The sequence below is a fragment of the Procambarus clarkii genome, chromosome 61 (assembly GCF_040958095.1).
Source record: "Procambarus clarkii isolate CNS0578487 chromosome 61, FALCON_Pclarkii_2.0, whole genome shotgun sequence".
Classification (NCBI taxonomy): domain Eukaryota; kingdom Metazoa; phylum Arthropoda; class Malacostraca; order Decapoda; family Cambaridae; genus Procambarus; species Procambarus clarkii.
Window position 1 is genome coordinate 17153308 of NC_091210.1, and position 20508 is coordinate 17173815.

General features: G+C 39.4%; 1 protein-coding gene across 12 annotated transcripts in view; it reads right to left on the reverse strand.

Moving 5' to 3' along the window:
- Positions 1-4136: 4136 nt before the first annotated feature.
- LOC123774454 (organic cation transporter protein) overlaps positions 4137-20508 on the reverse strand; it is a 34592-nt gene continuing 18220 nt past the window's right edge. Inside the window, exons 6-14 of one of the 12 annotated variants that reach the window (XR_011223449.1) lie at positions 19480-19651; positions 17919-18045; positions 17352-17455; positions 14830-15044; positions 10872-11053; positions 7497-7666; positions 5163-5424; positions 5070-5116; positions 4137-4955 (exon numbers count right to left, since the gene is read on the reverse strand). Coding sequence is in view for 1 of the 12 variants with exons in the window: in XM_069307943.1 (XP_069164044.1) it covers positions 5388-5424; positions 7497-7666; positions 10872-11053; positions 14830-15044; positions 17352-17455; positions 17919-18045; positions 19480-19651 (1007 nt within the window). In the remaining 11 variants the exon portion in view is untranslated. Of the gene's footprint in view, positions 5425-7496; positions 7667-10871; positions 11054-14829; positions 15045-17351; positions 17456-17918; positions 18046-19479; positions 19652-20508 lie in introns of all 12 variants that reach the window. The other 11 variants (XR_011223446.1, XR_011223447.1, XR_011223448.1 and 8 more) reach the window with 11 other exon arrangements.

Here is a 20508-nt window from a genome sequence, read left to right on the forward strand (position 1 = left end):
CCTACAAATTCTTATACAAATTACGTAAATATTGTTCCTCCACCATACTGCAACATCAGCACAAACCCCGATATTCTGCGTCTGCAAAACAGTGAACAGAAGGAATTGGCGACCCTCTCACATTGCTACATAATACCTGAGCATAATACCTGACGTATTGACAACTTTCAACCTTCGGTCTGAAATAATTTATGGAGAAAATCCGGACTCAGTAAACAGTAAAGTAAACTCTAACTAGTAGACTCTAACAGTAAAGAATGTGATAGCTTTGCACATTCGATTAGAATTTACCTATATTTGGCATTAGAAGACGGCTCCTAAATGAATTATATGTTGCGTATGTTTTCGCCGTCGTTGGTACGTAGACTCCATCATATAGTTAACGCAAACATAGGAACGAAGACAGCCAGAGTTAGCGCAATACCAGTTAGTTAATAGTCCTGGACCTGGATTCACAAAGCAGTTACGCAAGCAGTTACGAGTGTGAACATCTTTCTTCAATCTTTGACGGCTTTGGTTACATTAATTAAACAATTTACAAACATGAAAACTTCCCAATCAACTGTTGTTATTGTTATAAACAGCCTCCTGGTGCTTCGGAGTTCATTAACTGTTTAATAATTGTGAACAAAGCCGCCAAAGAGTGAGAAAAGATGTACAAGTTCGCACGTGCTTGCGTAACTACTTTGTGAATCTGGCCGCTGGGTGACAGATATGAATTGAACGATTCTTAAGAGTGACAATTGACATGTTATTATGACAGGAGATGTTAATACAGTCGCTGCAAAGATTCCATCCCTGGTTCTAGGTTTTCAGAGTGTTATAAACTCCAAAAGTGGAGGACACGTCTGCACTTAATCATGGGCCTTATCACCGTAACCATGTACACTACACAACCATCATCACTGTAACCATCATCACTACACAACCGTCATAACTGTAACCATCCTCACTACACAACCATCATCACTGTAACCATCACCACTGTAACCATCATCACTGTAACCACCACCACTGTAACCATCTACACTACACAACCACCACCACTGTAACCATCTACACTACACAACCACCACCACTGTAACCATCATCACTACACAACCATTACCACTGTAACCATCTACACTATACACCCATCACCACTGTATCCATCTAAATGTAAATCAGGTGACCCATCCTGATTCGGGTATCAGTAAAAGACAGAGGTCGATAAGATTTAAAGTCGCTAATTATCACTACGAACACCAACCAACTGAAACAATCCCTTTGAAATTTATAGAAACTGAGTGACAATTGTAAAGAAAATATGAAAATACAGACATTGTTGGCACAATCACTTAAAAACAATATATTAGTCCATTCGGAACACCAACGTTCAGTGGCGCTTAACGAAATATGAGCAAGAACATGCATATGATGACTATATCATCACTTACAAATCTGATGGTTTGTAAGATATTGAAAAGATACAACTGTGGTGGTTGAGTATACTTTTAATTAATGACTATATAAATAGCATTGTTTAAAGAATCTGTCCTGAGATTATCTTGAGATGATTTCGGGGTTTAGCGTCCCCGCGGCCCGGTCCTCGACTAGGCCTCCTTTTTTGTTACACATCTCCAGGAAGCAACCCGTAGCAGCTGTCTAACTCCCAGGTACCTATTTACTGCTATGTGAACAGATGCTTCAGGGTTTAAGAAACTCTGCCAATTTGTTTTCTCTTCCGCCGGGGATCGGATCCGGAACCATAGGACTACGAATCCCGAACGCTGTCCACTCAGCGGTTAAGCCCTCTGTCACCAGGCCCCAGGATAGCGATAATGATAATGACAAGGAAGACACTCATAAAGTAATTAACAATGACAGTAGTTAATGTAAGCATTGCATTAAAACCAAAGTATAAACTGGGATATAAAAATACTGAAATTATTCAGTATTCTCATATTTTGAAAATTTATAGAAGGGAAGGGAACTATGAGGGGGGCCAAGTGCCAAGGTATTACGACCATATAGGACTTGAGAGGGATCATGATAAGGATTTGGGATGGGACGGAGGGAAAGAATGGTGCCCAACCACTTGTGGGCGGTCGGAGATTGAACGCCGACCTGCATGAAGCGAGGCCATCGCCCCTACCGTCTAGCCCAAAGTGGTTGGGACAAAGTTATAGAAACAATTTATAAATTACATAAATTATTAGTGATCTACATAAACTGTTATTTTACCCATTTTCTAACTATTGTTATCTCTCTCGTGCAGTGAGAGCCCATCAGCCCCGCTACGCGCACACCAGATGAAACAGTTTCTTACCGAGGTAACGGCCGTCCAGGAGAAGATTCCTATGTAAATATTGTCTGGTCCTCGCTCTCTCCGGTAATCAAGGCTCGCTCGCCTCCTCCTGCCGGACCATTGTGCTAATATCTTTCTCATGACACTGTTGAAATAGAAAAGGATATCCCGCAGGATTTTGGAATTGACATTAAAAACTAGTATTTCTTATTATACACACACACACACACGCACACACAGGTGTCTTGTAGCTGATTGGGCAGCGCGCAGCACTCGTAATCCTGTGGACCGGGTTCGATTCCCGGACCAGGTAGAAACATATGGGCAAAATTTCTTTCTCTAACAGTAAATAGGTACCTGGGAGTTAGACAGCTGTTACGGAGCTGCTTCCTGGAAGGGGTGTGTGTGTGTGTGGAGAAAAATAGTTTGCAGTTAGTAACAGTTGATTGACAATTGAGAGGCGGGCCGAAAGAGTAGAGCTCAACCCCCGCAAGCACAACTAGGGCAATACAACTAGGTGAATACACACACTCACATATATCTTAATTGTTGTTCGAGCTTTACTGATAACTATTATTTTCTTTTTAATTTATTTGATTCGTTTCACAGAATTTCTGTTTTGAGACGTGATTATTTTTCTTATCATTTGCCAGAAAATTTGGTAAATTCTAATTACAGGTAAAAATGTTAACTCTCAATAAATAAAATCAATATTAAATGAATAGCCGGCGCTTGTCATCTACATGTAAATAAAAACAAATCTTCAAAACTTGTGCTAAAGTGCGACATTTTTGCTCATTATATATCATTTTTCAGTGTAAGTTTACACATTATAAATAATTTTCTAGTGTAAGTTTACTCATTATATATCATTTCTCAGTGTTAGTTTCCTCATTATATAACATTTCCCAGCTTAAGTTTCTTCATTTTATATATAATTTCGCAGTGTAAGTTTCCTCACTATATATCATGTCCCGTTGTAAGCACGACATCAGTCTAATAGTCACATTTCTCTTTTGTTCTAAATAATTTCATGCTCATTACCCCAAAAAATCCAATTACAATTAATTCATTAATTTAAAACTGATTTTTTTCTTTGGCCCTCGAAAATGTGTAAAATATATGCTGTGTCCCTCGTACTGAAAAGTGTTGAGACTTCTGTACCAGACAGATGGAGTCCATTTTTCTTTCTGCCATTCAATATGTATACTAACTAAATGTTTTGATGTATTTTTCGCAGCTTAACTCTGCTGCTCATGTCGCGTGTTGCAAATAAGTCGCGTAGGTCCGAGAATCACGATCATGTGAAGCAGAATCGATAAATCTTTCTCTGTAATAATGCACAGTTTTGTACTAGAAGCCGCTGAGTACCAATGTTCAGTACTATTTTGGTAGTCAACGTGCTGGATATTGCTAAGTACAGATTATAAAGGAACTTCTGTAACAAACTATAGAGTCATTTTCAGGGGTTATGCAAGACGTAGCTATGTGCTAATGTTCACGTTGAAGGAAAGGGAACAATCAGGAGGAAACGTCAAGACATTAGACTTTAGAGCACTGGGTAGGGGTCAGGATAAAGTTTTGGGATGGGACGGGGAGAGAAGGGATGGTGCCCAACCACTTGGACCGTCGGGGATTGAACGCCAACCTGCATGAAGCGAGAGTCACAATGAGTAATATTCTGTAGTTAGTTGAATGCTGCTACGTACCGGTGATCAATGTTCTGTCGTGTCAATCTGTACTAATTTGCAGTGTTAAGCTGGGCGTCGCTCTGTTCGTATCAACATTAGTTGGTTTCTTTCATTTACATAACAGTTTAAGAGTTTGGGATACCATTAAACTCATTACAAGCAATCTGTACGATTTACTATTATTAATCTTCTTTAAAAAACAATGAGCAAAAAAAATAAATGTACAAACCAGAAAATATTAAAATCTCGATAGTTGTGATAAACGGGTTTTAAGGTAAACATTACAAAAATGCTGAAAGAAATGCAAATTACTGGAGATATTTAATTTATTTATCGTTATATATGCTTGCTTGGTTCCTCGTCCCCAGGGCCGAACGGGATGTCACTCTGAGCCAGACAACAGCGTGTATTCCGGTCTATTCCTGTTGATCTCAAGGGTTACCAACAGTGGGAACATCTACTCCTGTTGCTCTGAAGGGTAACCAACACTGGGTACATCTACTCCTGTTGATCTCCAGGGTTACCAACAGTAAGGATATCTACTTCTGTTGATCTGAAGGGTAACCAATAGTGGATACATCTACTCCTGTTGATTTCCAGGGTTACCAACAGTAGGGATATCTACTTCTGTTGATCTGAAGGGTTACCAAGAGTGAATACATCTACTCCTGTTGATCTCCAGGGATACCAATAGTGGATATATCTACTCCTGTTGATCTCCAGGGTTACCAACAGTGGGGGCATCTACTCCTTTTGATCTCCAGGGTTACCAACAGTTGGGACATTATTCTTCTGAACACTGAAGATACAACAGACCTGGAGGACAGAGTAACACACACCTGGAGGACACATGAACACACACCTGGAGGGCAGTGTTACACACACCTGGAGGACAGTGTAACACGCACCTGGAGGACACATGTAACACACACCTGGAGGACAGTGTAACACACCTGGAGGACACATGTAACACACACCTGGAAGACACATGTAACACACACCTGGAGGACACATGAACACACACCTGGAGGACAGTGTAACACACACCTGGAGGACACATGAACACACCTGGAGGACAGTGTAACACACACCTGGAGGACAGTGTAACACACACCTGGAGGACACATGTAACACACACCTGGAGGACAGTGTAACACACACCTGGAGGACAGTGTAACACACACCTGGAGGACACATGAACACACACCTGGAGGACAGTGTAACACACACCTGGAGGACAGTGTAACACACACCTGGAGGAAACATGTAACACATGCCTCAAAATATTGAACACATTATTAATATTTAATCATCTATATCCTGTTTGCCAAGGTTTGCTTGTTCCGCTGATTGCTTTTAAACATGTGTAATTTTAACTTTTATCCACACTTCGATGATTGTTTGGAGAGTTACTTGGATAAAATCTCCTTGGATTCAGACCGTTTTCTGAAAATAATGGTAAAACAGATTAACCTTTACCCTCATACACCCAAATGTTCACAAACATATATATATATATATATATATATATATATATATATATATATATATATATATATATATATATATATATATATATATATATATATATATATATATATATTCAGACAATATGATTGATGCATTTATTCTAAGGGAAAAAATTATAGAATATTATAATCACATTTTGTGGCCATCTTTGATTTGAACCTATAGGATATTACTTCAGATTCTCTGTTTTCTCTGCCTAGTACAACATTGTTAGTACTAGTAGATAGTACAGAAATTTACTAGTACTAGTTGTAATACTAGAGCCATTATTAGTACTAGGCAGTACTAGTACTAGGCAGTACAAGTACTAGTACTAAATAGTACCGGGGTGGTATGTGTGTGGTGTAGGATATGCTTCTTGTATAGTGAGGAATCCCCCTTGCCTTTCTCAGTTATCTAATGCTGAGACTACTACTACTTTAGCTTCTTATCTAGCATATTTTATCATTGTGAGTAAGGAATAAATTAATGGATTCCTTACAGTTCTAAAGATGATCTGGTGGTCACTCTGGCATTCACACACGGCTATTTACGCAGCTTCTCACTCTAAGCAGTTTGAATTTGCTCGTTCTTTCTGAGCTTTCTAAATATATCGCATTCTCTTAGCACGGTGAGTTATTTTAACCTTTAATGCCAGACTATACGACTTTTTTTGCACGGTTTCACTATAACCTTTGTTCCGAAGAACCTTCGCTCTCAGTAGCGAACGATTTCCCTGTCCAGAACCCATGTTGATGTTTGTTCACAAACCTAATGTTCTCCAGGTGTGCAACCAGTCGTAGCCTAATTATTCTTTCCAGTATTTTACAGGGGATGCTTGTCAGTGATACAGGTCTATAATTAAGTGCCTCCTCCCTATCACCTTTCTTGAAGATCGGCACGACATTTGCCTTCTTCCAGCAACTGGGCAATTCTCCTGACATAAGTGACTCATTAAAAATCATTGCCAGAGGCACGCTGAGGGCCTGTGCTGCTTCTTTTAGTATCCACGGTGATACTTTGTCTGGTCCAACTGCTTTAGTTGCATCTAGAGTTGTCAACTGCTTCATTACCTCCTCTGCTGTCACCTCTATATCTGATAGTCTTTCATCTAGGGTAACCGCTTCCAACAATGGGAGCTGCTCAGGCTCGGTAGTGAACACTCCATGGAAACTGGCATTCAGTGCCTCGCAGATTTCCGAGCGGCAGATTCTTAAAAGGGTCTCAAATGCTGTAGAAAATTTTGCCAGCCTCCCATTTCCTGTTGATGCTCCCGTGCTTAAATTATAATATTCATGCAGTGTTTGACTGTTCCATTACAACTGAAGGACCGAGGACCCTGGCTCACTTGACACATGGGTTGTAATAGAGACACTGGCTCACCTGACACAGGGGTTTTAATAGAGACTCTGACTCACTTGACACATGGGTTGTAATAGAGACTCTGGCTTATCTGACACATGGGTTGTAAGAGAGACTCTGGCTCACCTGACACATGGGTTGTAACAGTCTCTGGCTCACTTGACACATGGGTTGTAACAGAGACACTGGCTCACCTAACACAGGGGTTGTAACAAAGACTCTGGCTCACCAGACACATGGGTTGTAAGAGACACTGGCTCACCTGGCACAGGGGTTGTAACAGAGACTCTGGTTCACCTGACACAGGGGTTGTAATAGAGACTCTGGCTCACTAGACACAGGGGTTGTAACAGAGACTCTGGCTCACCTGGCACAGGGGTTGTAATAGAGACTCTGGCTCACCTGACACAGGGGTTGTAATAGAGACTCTGGCTCACTAGACACAGGGGTTGTAACAGAGACTCTAGCTCACCTGGCACAGGAGTTGTAATAGAGACTCTGGCTCACTAGACACAGGGGTTGTAACAGAGACTCTGGCTCACTTGACACAGGGGTTGTAACAGAGACACTGGCTCACCTGGCACAGGGGTTGTAACAGAGACACTGGCTCACCTGGCACAGGGGTTGTAACAGAGACACTGGCTCACCTGGCACAGGGGTTGTAACAGAGACTCTGGTTAGTTAAGAAGGTCTCCCCATCCTCTAAGGTGTCGGGAAGGATTTGGTCCAGCGTCTCAGGGAGCACAATACACACAAGTCCTCCGGCCACACTCACGATACCCAGGATAACGTAGGGCAGGTAATATCCATACTTGGCCTGTTGGAATAGAATTGCACTTAGACATGTGTCATGGGGTGAGATATGGAGAATTCCTAGCATATACAGCATGAGGGTAAGACAGGTGATTCTCACTCTGGAAACGTCCTCTTTCCTCAAGGGGGGTCTTTCTTAAGATCTCTTACATCTGGTAAAACCTAAGAGTGGCATGTCCGCCTCCAACTGTAACTGATTCGTTATTACTTTAATTCAGCCAATATATGACTGTTCTAGAATGATTGAGTGTGCATGTGCGTGTACTTGTGTGTGTGTCATTCACAAGTACTCCGCCATCACTCACCTAATTGTGATAGCGGAGGTTGAGCTCTGGCTCAACCGACTGGCTCGCCAGCCTGCTATCGCCCTCACGTCATGGCGCCAAACCGAAAGAGACGTCGCCTTTTCGTATATACAAGGGGTGTAAGCCCCCTCACTTGCAAAACTTATAAATGATAATTTCTCCATAAATATGAAAACTATCCAGTAGCCTCTCATATCAAATGATTCCCTGCATCTCAGAAAAATTGCAAGGTAAGAATATATGACTCTTAACGTTGGTACTGGGAAAAAATAGGAGAGGGCACCGTCACAACATACACGCCAATTCATACATCTCAAGTCTATATGACGCATCTGGCTAAAGCGGGCAACAGAGTGGGGTTGACATCAAAATCACACACACACACACACACACACACACACACACACACACACACACACACACACACACACACACACACACACACACACACACACACACACACACACACACACACACACACACACACACACACACACACACACACATCAGAGTGGTTGACAAATGGAATGCATTAGGAAGTGATGACAGTTTCAAGTGTAGACATGATAAAACCCAATAGGCTCAGGAACCTGTACACCAGTTGATTGACGGTTGAGAGGCGGGACCAAAGAGCCAGAGCTCAACCCCCGCAAGCACAATTAGGTAAATACAATTAGGTGAGTACACACACACACACACACACACACACACACACACACACACACATACGGCCCAAGATATGATGGACTACATCACGCAAAAATGCAAGGCCGCAGCAAACAAGTTTGTCCCAGTTCAAAAGGAAAACAGTGAAATGAAGATGAGAAACCCATGGTTTAATCAGAGATGTAGGCTAGCTAAGCAGCAAAGTAAAAGGGCATGGAGAAACTGTAGGAATAACAGAACACTGGAGAGCAGAGAAAGATACCAGAATGCCAGGAATGAATATGTCAGGATGAGAAGAGAGGCAGAAAGACAATACGAAAATGACATCGCCAGCAAGGCAAAGACTCAGCCTAAATTGCTGCATAGCCACATCAGGAGAAAAACAACAGTAAAGGAACAGGTTATAAAATTAAGGATAGGGGTAGAAGGATTCACTACAAACGACAAGGAAGTGTGTGAGGAACTGAATAAGAAATTCCAAGAGGTCTTCACCTTAGAGCAAGGAGAAATCCCAGAGATAAGAGAGGGAATAGCTAACCAGGAACCACTGGAAGAGTTTGAGATTACCAGCGGGGAAGTAAGGAAGTGTTTACTAAAGTTGGGTGTGACAAAGGCTATAGGCCCAGATGGAATCTCTCCTTGGATACTAAAGGAAGGAGCAGAAGAACTGTGCCTCCCACTCTCCATAGTGTATAACAAATCACTGGCAACAGGGGAACTGCCAGAAATTTGGAAAGCAGCTAACGTAGTCCCGATATACAAGAAAGGGGATAGACAGGAGGCACTGAATTACAGGCCAGTGTCCCTAACTTGCATACCATGCAAGATGATGGAGAAGATTGTGCGAAGAAAGCTAGTGGAGCACCTGGAGCGAAAGAACTTTTTAACACAGCATCAACATGGATTCAGGGATGGCCGGTCCTGCCTCACAGGGTTACTTGAATTCTACGGCCAGTCAACAAAAATAAGGCAAGAAAGAGAAGGGTGGGCAGACTGCATATTTTTGGATTGTCAGAAAGCCTTTGATGCAGTGCCACACAAGAGGCTAGTGAAAAAACTGGAGATGCAGGCTGGAGTGAAAGGGAAGGTACTCCGTTGGATACAGGAGTACCTAAGTAACAGGAGACAACGAGTCAGTGTGAGGGGTGAGGTCTCAGATTGGCGAGACGTTACGAGTGGAGTACCGCAGGGGTCGGTCCTTGGACCTATACTGTTTCTGATATATGTAAATGATCTCCCAGAGGGTATAGAATCGTTTCTCTCAATGTTTGCCGATGATGCAAAAATTATGAGGAGGATTGAAACTGAGGACGATAGTAAGAGGCTACAAGATGACCTAGACAGACTGAGTGAATGGTCCAACAAATGGCTGTTGAAGTTCAATCCGAGTAAATGCAAAGTAATGAAAATAAGCAGTGGAAAAAGGAGGCCAGATACAGGATACAGAATAGGAGATGAAGTACTTAATGGCACGAACAGAGAGAAAGATCTAGGAGTTGATATCACACCAAACCTGTCTCCTGAAGCCCACATAAAAAGAATAACGTCTGCGGCATATGCGAGGCTGGCTAACATCAGAACAGCGTTCAGGAACCTGTGTAAGGAATCATTCAGAATCTTGTACACCACATATATAAGACCAATCCTGGAGTATGCGACCCCAGCATGGAGCCCGTACCTTGTCAAGCACAAGACAAAGCTGGAAAAAATCCAAAGGTATGCCACTAGACTAGTCCCAGAACTAAGAGGCATGAGTTACGAGGAAAGGCTGCGGGAAATGCATTTTACGACACTGGAAGACAGAAGAGTAAGGGGAGACATGATCACAACCTACAAAATCCTCAGAGGAATCGACCGGGTAAACAAGGATAAACTATTCAACACGGGTGGGACGCGAACAAGGGGACACAGGTGGAAACTGAGTACCCACATGAGCCACAGAGATGTTAGAAGGAACTTTTTCAGTGTCAGAGTAGTTAACGGATGGAATGCATTAGGCAGTGATGTGGTGGAGGCAGACTCCATACACAGTTTTAAATGTAGATATGATAGAGCCCAGTAGGCTCAGGAATCTGTAGACCAGTTGATTGACAGTTGAGAGGCGAGACCAAAGAGCCAAAGCTCAACCCCCGCAAGTACAAATAGGTGAGTACACACACACACACACACACACACACAAATTTGCATATATTATTTACGTTATTTCTCATCAGTTTAGGAAAGAGAGGAGCAACTTACCAGGTAGACAACATAAGGTGACGCGAAGAATGTGAGGAAGCCGAGGGTGTGTATGGTGGAGACTCCTGAGCCCCGGGCCACCGTAGGCAGCACCTCCACCGGGTACTGTTGGCCCGAGTTCATGGCTATGGTGATGAGGAACCGTCCCACCATCGCCACCCCGACCACGCCGGCTGTGTTGGCTGTGAGGGATGACCATACTTGATATATATATATATATATATATATATATATATATATATATATATATATATATATATATATATATATATATATTTATATATGGTCCCCAGGCATATATGCAACTGAGTCACTTCTGGGGTGTGAGGTTTCAGTTATGTATACATTTATACATGTATACAGTTATGTATACATTATGTCAGTTATATATATATATATATATATATATATATATATATATATATATATATATATATATATATATGTACCTAGTAGCCAGAATGCACTTCTCGGCCTAGTATGCAAGGCTCGTTTTGCCTAATAGGCCGAGCAGTTTTCTTTATTTTCAATAAATTGTTTCCAATTAGTTTATTTGAATCATTATTATATTATATTACGAACATAAAATATTTACTTAATTAAGTTAGTTTAGGGTAGGTTAAGATAGGTTAGGTTAGGTTAGGTAGGGTTGGTTAGGTTCGGTTATATATCTACGTTAGTTTTACCTCTAATTAAAAAAACTTAACTCATACATTGTGAAATAGATTGCTTTATCATTTCATAAGAAAAACATTAGAAAGTTTTACAAGTTCAGGAAAACTTGGCTTATTAGGCAAATCGGACCTTGCATAGTAGGCCAAATATTGAGATCTGGCTGCTAGGTTCAATATATATATATATATATATATATATATATATATATATATATATATATATATATATATATATATATATATATATATATATATATATATATATATATATATATATATATATATATATTATTAAATATGACCGAAAAAGTAAGATTAAAAATTCTAACACGAATTTTCTCGATCTTTCGTACGTTTTTTTTCACTGTTGGTGGTAATTCAAAAATCAATTCTCCAAAATTCATTTTTATTTCTAGTCTGACGCAACACTTGAGCGCGTTTCGTAAAACTTATTACATTTTCAAAGACTTTAGCTTACACATACACAACTGAATAGAACTTACACATCTTCGATTTGTTTATATCTACATTTGAGTGAGGTGGATGGGGTGAGGTGGTATTAATAGGGTATTAAATTCCTAAACACAAGACAGAACACGAAACAATTGGTATTGAATGGAAGTGATTTGTAGAAAGCCTATTGGTCCATATTTCTTGATGCTTCTATATTGGAGCGGAGTCTTGAGGTGGGTAGAATATAGTTGTGCATTAATTGGCTCTTGATTGCTGGTGTTGACTTCTTGATGTGTAGAGCCTCGCAGACGTCAAGCCGCCTGCTATCGCTGTATCTATCGATGATTTCTGTGTTGTTTACTAGGATTTCTCTGGCGATGGTTTGGTTGTGAGAAGAGATTATATGTTCCTTAATGGAGCCCTGTTGCTTATGCATCGTTAAACGCCTAGAAAGAGATGTTGTTATTTGACCTATATACTGTTTTTTTTGGAGCTTACAGTCCCCAAGAGGGCATTTGAAGGCATAGACGACGTTGGTCTCTTTTAAAGCGTTCTGCTTTGTGTCTGGAGAGTTTCTCATGAGTAGGCTGGCCGTTTTTCTGGTTTTATAGTAAATCGTCAGTTGTATCCTCTGATTTTTGTCTGTAGGGATAACGTTTCTATTAACAATATCTTTCTTTATATCAATATCTTTGTTAATAGAAACGTTGGCTGAGAAGTGCGTTCTAGCTACTAGGTACGACATATATATATATATATATATATATAAATATATATATATATATATATATATATATATATATATATATATATATATATATATATATATATATATATATATATATCTATACATATATATATATAACAGAGGCCGCCGCTCCTTTATATATAAGGATTCCATTACTCTCAAATCTGACTGGCCTTTTTTAAGAAAAATGCAATTAACACTCTACTGAATAGGGCCTTTGTTTTATGTTCTAATTGGAATAACTTTGATTAGGAAATTAATTTTCTTGTGAATTTTTTTTCAAATAATGCTTATCCTTTGCATATGGTTTATACTTTTATAAGGAATTTCTTAAATAAGAAGTTTCACCCATCGTGTAGGATTACTACAGTGAAAAGGGATCTTAAATATATTAGATTACCATTTTATGGCAGTATTAGCTTTTCTGTAAGGAGTCGTTTGAGGAGACTGTTGCAGCAGTGTTATCCTCAAGTAGACTTTAGATTTATTTTTGTCAACACAAATACCATAGGCTCTTATTTTAAATTTAAAGATAAAGTGCCTACCCCCTTGTGCTCAAATGTCGTATATATGTATAATTGTTCCAGCTGTAATGCTGGATATGTGTCAGGAGTTCCATTCGGAACTTTAAGATTAGGATACTTGAGCACCGGGGATTATCTTTTAGGACTGGATTACCATTGTCTAAACCAGCATTTTCGGAGATTAGAAACCATTGTTATGAGTTTGATCATTCTCTACTGGAATCTGATTTTAAAATTCTGGACACTTGTATGAATGGCCAGTCAGATTTGAGAGTAATGGAATCCCTATATATATATATATATATATATATATATATATATATATATATATATATATATATATATATATATATATATATATATATATATATATATATATAAATATATATATATATATATATATATATATATATATATATATATATATATATATATATATATATATATATATATATATATATTCTGTCAGAGAGAGAGAGAGAGAGAGAGAGAGAGAGAGAGAGAGAGAGAGAGAGAGAGAGAGAGAGAGAGAGAGAGACAGAGACAGAGACAGAGACAGAGAGAGAGAGAGAGAGAGAGAGAGAGAGAGAGAGAGAGAGAGAGAGAGAGAGAGAGAGAGAGAGAGAGAGAGAGAGAGAGAGAGAGAGAGAGAGAGAGAGAGAGAGAGAGAGAGAGAGAGAGAGAGAGAGAGAGAGAGAGAGAGAGAGAGAGAGAGAGAGAGAGAGAGAGAGAGAGAGAGAGAGAGAGAGAGAGAGAGAGAGAGAGAGAGAGAGAGAGAGAGAGAGAGAGAGAGAGAGAGAGAGAGAGAGAGAGAGAGAGAGAGAGAGAGAGAGAGAGAGAGAGAGAGAGAGAGAGAGAGCCTCATCCTGCATCCGATTCTGTCAATTGCTCCTGAAATGTTTACAAGAAAACTGGTTCATTTTAGAGATAAGAACTTAAGTAAAGAAAATCCTTTTAATTCCTTGTGGCAGCGTAAAATATACAGCTGACCGCTTGTACAATTGGCTTGCAAACGTATTGTTCCGAATTGGATTTTCGAGCAGGAGATGCTTAACAGATTTTCGTATAGCTTTTCCTGCTGTTCACCTTGTAGAAAATACGTTTCTGTAAGTTAGGAGATTGTTGTTGAATACATCTTGCTTAAGAGCATTCATTCGCCTACGAGAAACAAAAGGAAACCAATCCAGAGTTCCTCTCCTTGTGATACCTCCCTCGCTAAACCTATTCTGTAATTTACCTTAACAAAAATGTATACAGTAAACAAATTAATATTAACTTCACACCAGCAAATGTTGAAGTTGGAATATGATGGTGTGCTAATATGTGGTTGGACAAAGGCGGGTTAACCTAAAATTGAGAAAAAGTTATAACTGCACGATAATGTTGTGTGATCACTTGCTAAAGTATCTTCGACAGGGGATTGTCATAAATTTTGGAATAATCTCACCCAGATTTGCTGGACCAAAATTCTTATGAATATTTGAGGTCATACAAACAAAAAAGCACTCACACAGTCTCTCTCTCAGTTCCCCTCGTCCCTTTCTCGCATTTTGTCTCACCTTCCGGTATGGTGGCGATGACGCAGGAAGCCAGGCCGCCCAGGATCAGAGATAGGACAGTGGAATATCGACGACCAATCTTCTCCAAAAGCATTATGGTGAGCAGGTCCGCTGGTACCTCCACCAGGCCGCCCAGGGAGAAGGACACGAACGTGTTATTGCCGATGTTCTGAGTGTTCCTCATGTGGCCGTCGTAAGCAAGAGCGCACACCATCCTGCCAAGAGGTGAGGGAACATGCAGTGATAAAGCTTAGCAGGTGAGGAAATCCACCATCCTGGGTAAAGAAAATGGTGCAGACATTTGCTGGTGCAGGAGCTCAGGAAGATCATAACTCCTTGCAAAAGGAAATCATATTATGTATATCGGAAATGTTATAAAACGCTTCATATTACTTATCAATAAACAGGAAGAAAATATTTGGTTACAAATAACTTTAGAATAATATGAATTGTCAAGTACCATTTTTTAATTGGTTCAATATCTCTCTGGAAATGAGCAGGGATCGCCTTTGAAACCCTATTACTAACATATCGAGTAACCTAACCTAACCTTACCTAACCTGACCTAGCATATCCCAAGCTAGATTTGATTAAAGTTCGTGAAATTTATGCTTACTCACCTAAATTCAACCTAATTTAAGACAATTTCTACCCAATATATCCAAAATGTTTTGTTACATAGCTCAGCCAAAGACCATTTTAGCCAATTTTTCACATATTCCAACCTACCCTACATAGCCTTACCTATCCCTGACCCAGCAGATTTGATTAAAGTTGGGGAAATTTAAGCTATCGCCACCAAATTGGAGACAATTTCCACCAAATATGCCTAAATGTTGTGTATCATAGCACAGCCAAAACCCATTTTACCCACATTTTCACCCATTCCATCTAAACCTGGACCCAACCTCTGATGCGACATATACTCAGAGAAGGGATGTTTTTTGGATATGAACGTAAACGCCCGTGCCTTACCTGCAAGAGTCTTGGAGCTTTGTTGAACATTTTATCTATTTTTCTTCGAAAACTGAAGTTTTGGATATGAACCTATCCGCACTGTGCCTAACCTGCTAGGTTCTTTGTTGAACATTGTAACCATATTCATAGAAAAGTGATGTTTTGGATATGGACCTAACAGCCCCTCTCCTTTAAAACTTGGAACTGTGTTCAATATTGTAGATATAGTGTTGGGTATGTGTTTTGTTTTTACACATCAACCCAACCGTCCTGGACCTAACCTCCCTTCATCTAACTTCAAATTTATCGTAAATATGGAAGGACGTGTTGTTTGTGCATCAACCCAACCGTCCTGGACCTAACCTCCCTTCATCTAACTTCAAATTTATCGTAAATATGGAAGGACGTGTTGTTTGTGCATCAACCCAACCGTCATTGACCTAACCTCCATTTATCAAACTTCAAATTTATCATAAATATGGGATGACCATGTTATTTGTGCATAAACCCAGCCGTCCTGGGCCTAACCTCCCTTTATCTAACTTCAAATTTATTGTATTTATGGGAAGAAGGTGTTGTTTATGCATCAACCCAACCTCCCTGGACCTAACCTCTGATACACGAATCATGGTTCAACATTGTATCATACTCGTAGCATATTGTTTTCACATAATTCAACCATCCTCAACCTAACCTCTATTACCTGGGGGAGGGAGGTTAATGGAAAATATGATAATAATGGGAATTTTCTCTACATCAGTTCAACTTAACCATCCTTAACCTAACCTTAGTTAGAAAGGGATATAACTCACCAAAATTATTTAATTACCATTTACCCAATTTTCCTTATCCTAACCTATAACTAGAGGGTTTAGACCCCCTTTACCTCGAAATTATAGTATAGGGTTAAATTAGGGAATGTTAGGTTTATATGTGAAAATATATTCCTACCTTAAATTTATAGTATAATTGGCCTCATTTATACTACTCCTAGTTACTCACCCGTGGCTGACATACCTTGAGTTCAAGCCCTCTGGGGAGTGTCTACCTTACCAGCAGACAGCAAGAGAGTGTCTACCTTACCAGCAGACAGCAGTAGAGAGTCTCCCTTACCAGCAGAAAGCAGGAGATTGTATATTTTACCAACAGACAGCTAGAGGGTGTCTACCTTACCAGCAGACAGCTGTAAAGTATCTACCTTACCAGCAGACAGCAGGAGAGTGTCTTCCTTACCAGCAGACAGCAAGAGAGTGTCTACCTTACCAGCAGACAGCAGTAGAGAGTCTACCTTACCAGCAGAAAGCAGGAGATTGTCTATTTTACCAACAGACAGCTAGAGAGTGTCTACCTTACCAGCAGACAGCTGAAGAGTGTCTACCTTACAAGCAGACAGCTAGAGAGAGTGTCTACCTTACCAGAAGACAGCTGGAGAGTGTCTACCTTACCAGAAGACAGCTGGAGAGTGTCTTCCTTACCAGCAGACAGCTATAGAGTGTCTTCCTTACCAGCAGACAGCAGGAGAGTGTCTTGCTTACCAGCAGACAGCAGGAGAGTGTCTTCCTTACCAGCAGATGCAGAGGATGACAAGGCGCTGCCTTAGGACCGGTGTCTTGAGCAGGTCTATTGTGTTGGCCTCTCCCTCCTTGGTCTGCTGAGACGCCCCGTACACCTGCACACAAGGCAATTGACCCGGTTACAGTAGATAAAGAAATTAGTTGACATGAGTATTGGAATAATCTCCAAGAGAAATATAAACAGATTTAAAGGGAAAATGATCGAATTATTAATTTAATTGTTGATAACGGTATTGAACACAGTCATTCGAATTTTGGAAAATGTTTGGAATGGTTAAAATTATAACATTTCCTTTGGAAGCGAATAACAATGACGCATCTGTATGGTGTGGAAGTATTTGCATATTTTTAAACGAAAATTTAAAATATCTGATGGGTAATGGTGTTTTATTAGCTAATGTTAACATTCTTGGTTAGAAACATACACTCTATAATGCCGAACATGATCGAAACGGTAAAAAAAAATTAGGTAAGTGATCATTTGGGAACTGGAGAGAAAAGTCCTCTCATCAATCCCAACAAGAAATGCCTAAACTGCTCTAACATTTATCTACTTACGTTGAAATCTTCAATAAATTCAGGAGAAAGTGTTTTCTTGTTCAGTTTGGCTACTCGTTGTAGGATCTTTAGGGTGTCCTTAATTCTTCCTTGGTTGATGAGCCATCTAGCTGACTCCGGTAACAACCTGAAAACTTTCATAGTTCACTAAGTGTATAATTAAGGTAGAAAACGCCTATATGTTTCATAAATAATACATTTTCTTGTTTTGTTTACATAGTATTCCCTTTCTATGAGTGGATGAGTGGACTTTATATATATATATATATATATATATATATATATATATATATATATATATATATATATATATATATATATATATATATATATATATATATATATATATATATGGAATTAAAGTAGACAAAACTGGTGAGTGAGCAAAACTGAAAGAAATAAAACCCTAATTAAACCAAACAAACTATATTAAACTTTCCTGAAAGCATTAAACTTTAATTAAACAAAAATACTAGCAAACATATACACATAATAATACACTGATGTTGAAATATGCACGAGTGACAATTAGGCTAAAACAATGTGATCAACTCCGGTGTATAATGGCCAGGCACTGAACCTCAAATATTTGCATAAAAACGCAAAACAATGTTTAAGAGTCAGCTCATGCTTATTTTCATTTATAATTTAACATACTATATGACATATGATCACTAACCGGTATGCTGAACTCCTTGTTAATTTTAAAAATGATAATTACCTTTACTAATTCTGTGCAAAATGTATTCGAAATATGGCAACGTTACCCAAACACGTAAATTCACATGGGGACTTAAATGACGTTGGGGACTCATCTGATGGCCCCGTCATATTCGTGACCATAAAATATTATGGTCATGAATCGCTCACTTGTTGATGGTCTGCACATGTGTCTATTACAGTGTTTGTGTGGCTGGCCCTCCCGGCCCTTGCTAAGGCCAATGAGAACGCCAGAAAAAAGAATATCTTAAACAAGCACACTACGGAATGCAATGTTGGTATGGTGCATAAACGTTTATAATATATCATGTTTGTTATATTATAAACGTTTAAACGTTAGGTATGTTATAATATATCATGTTTGATATTTTATAACATAACATCTGAATGAGCATTCATTTAGGCCCTTTAACTGACGTTTGATTCATCCCACAGCGCCAGTTCTGCTTACCAAAAATGACCCACTAGATACTCATCATGGTATGTTATCATATAACATGTTTGATATATTATAACATACACAAAAGTTACAAAGGAATACCGCAATAAATTTTCTTATCATTTGATGAGTTTTTTCACCGTCAGTGTTGTAACTAAGGACGTTACTCAACAATTTAGTAAAATGGCAAACAATAAGAGATGTCACCGTATCAGAGCAGAGAGTGAGTCCTGCATGTAAAAGATACTTTACGGTAACTACTCACAAACGCCACCAGCCTGCGACAATACAAGAAGAGGATGCTGATGAACTAAGAAGCATGAATGATGCCTGTAAGGGCTCATCATGGGAAGATGATCCTCATACACTGTAAGTCGGGACTGATATGTCCTATGCACTCACCATATGAAAATGATGCTGATGAGCTGTGGAGCGTGGATAATGACAGCGAAGGTGGACCAGTCAGCGATCGCCAGGGCCAGCCAGGGGATAGCAGCCATTGAAAGTGTTAGGAAGAAGGCCACTGGAATGTGACTTACTACTGTCCGGTACTCGCTGGAGACGTACTCCAGTACTGTGGAATTTTGTTTATATCAGTTCATTGATATTTATATTTTTCTGATACTCGAAACATAAATAAAATCATCATCAAATTAAAATTCTTTAATGCAAGCGATGAGTCACAATAACGTAGCTGAAGTATGTTGACCAGACCACATACTAGAAGGTGAAGGGACGACGACGTTTCGGTCCGTCCTGGACCATTCTCAAGTCGCCTTGAGAATGGTCCAGGACGGACCGAAACGTCGTCGTTCCTTCACCTTCTAGTGTGTGGTCTGGTCAACAAAATTCTTTATTGAATGTGCACGATGTCTAATGCCTATTACAATAATATAATATAATGCAAATATAATATGTATTGTAATACATATTACAATACATATTAGTCTGAAAAAACATAGAAAAAAGTAGGTAGGTAAATGCCATATTTATTTCTTGTTTTCCTACATTATTTTAAAAAGTCGACACCAGCAATCAACAACCAATTAATGCACAACTATATTCTACCCACTTCAAGACTCCGCACCAATATAGAAGCATTAAGAAATATGGGCCAATAGGCCCTTCGCAGTTACTTCCATTCTTCCCTTTAACTTACAAAATATTATACCCATTGTTTCGTGTTCTGTCTTGTGTTGAAAGTTTGTTTTCACCTCATCCAAAACTGTTGTAACATATCACCTCACCCAAATGCTGGTATAAAATCGAAGCTGCTTAAACTCTGTTCAGTTATAGTTGTGTGCGTGTAAACTAAAGTCTTTGAAAATGTAATAAGTTTTACGAACGCGTTCAAGTGTCGCGACAAGACTAGAAATAAAAATGAATTTTGGAAAATTGATTTTTCAGTTACCATCAACAGTGAAAAGAAAT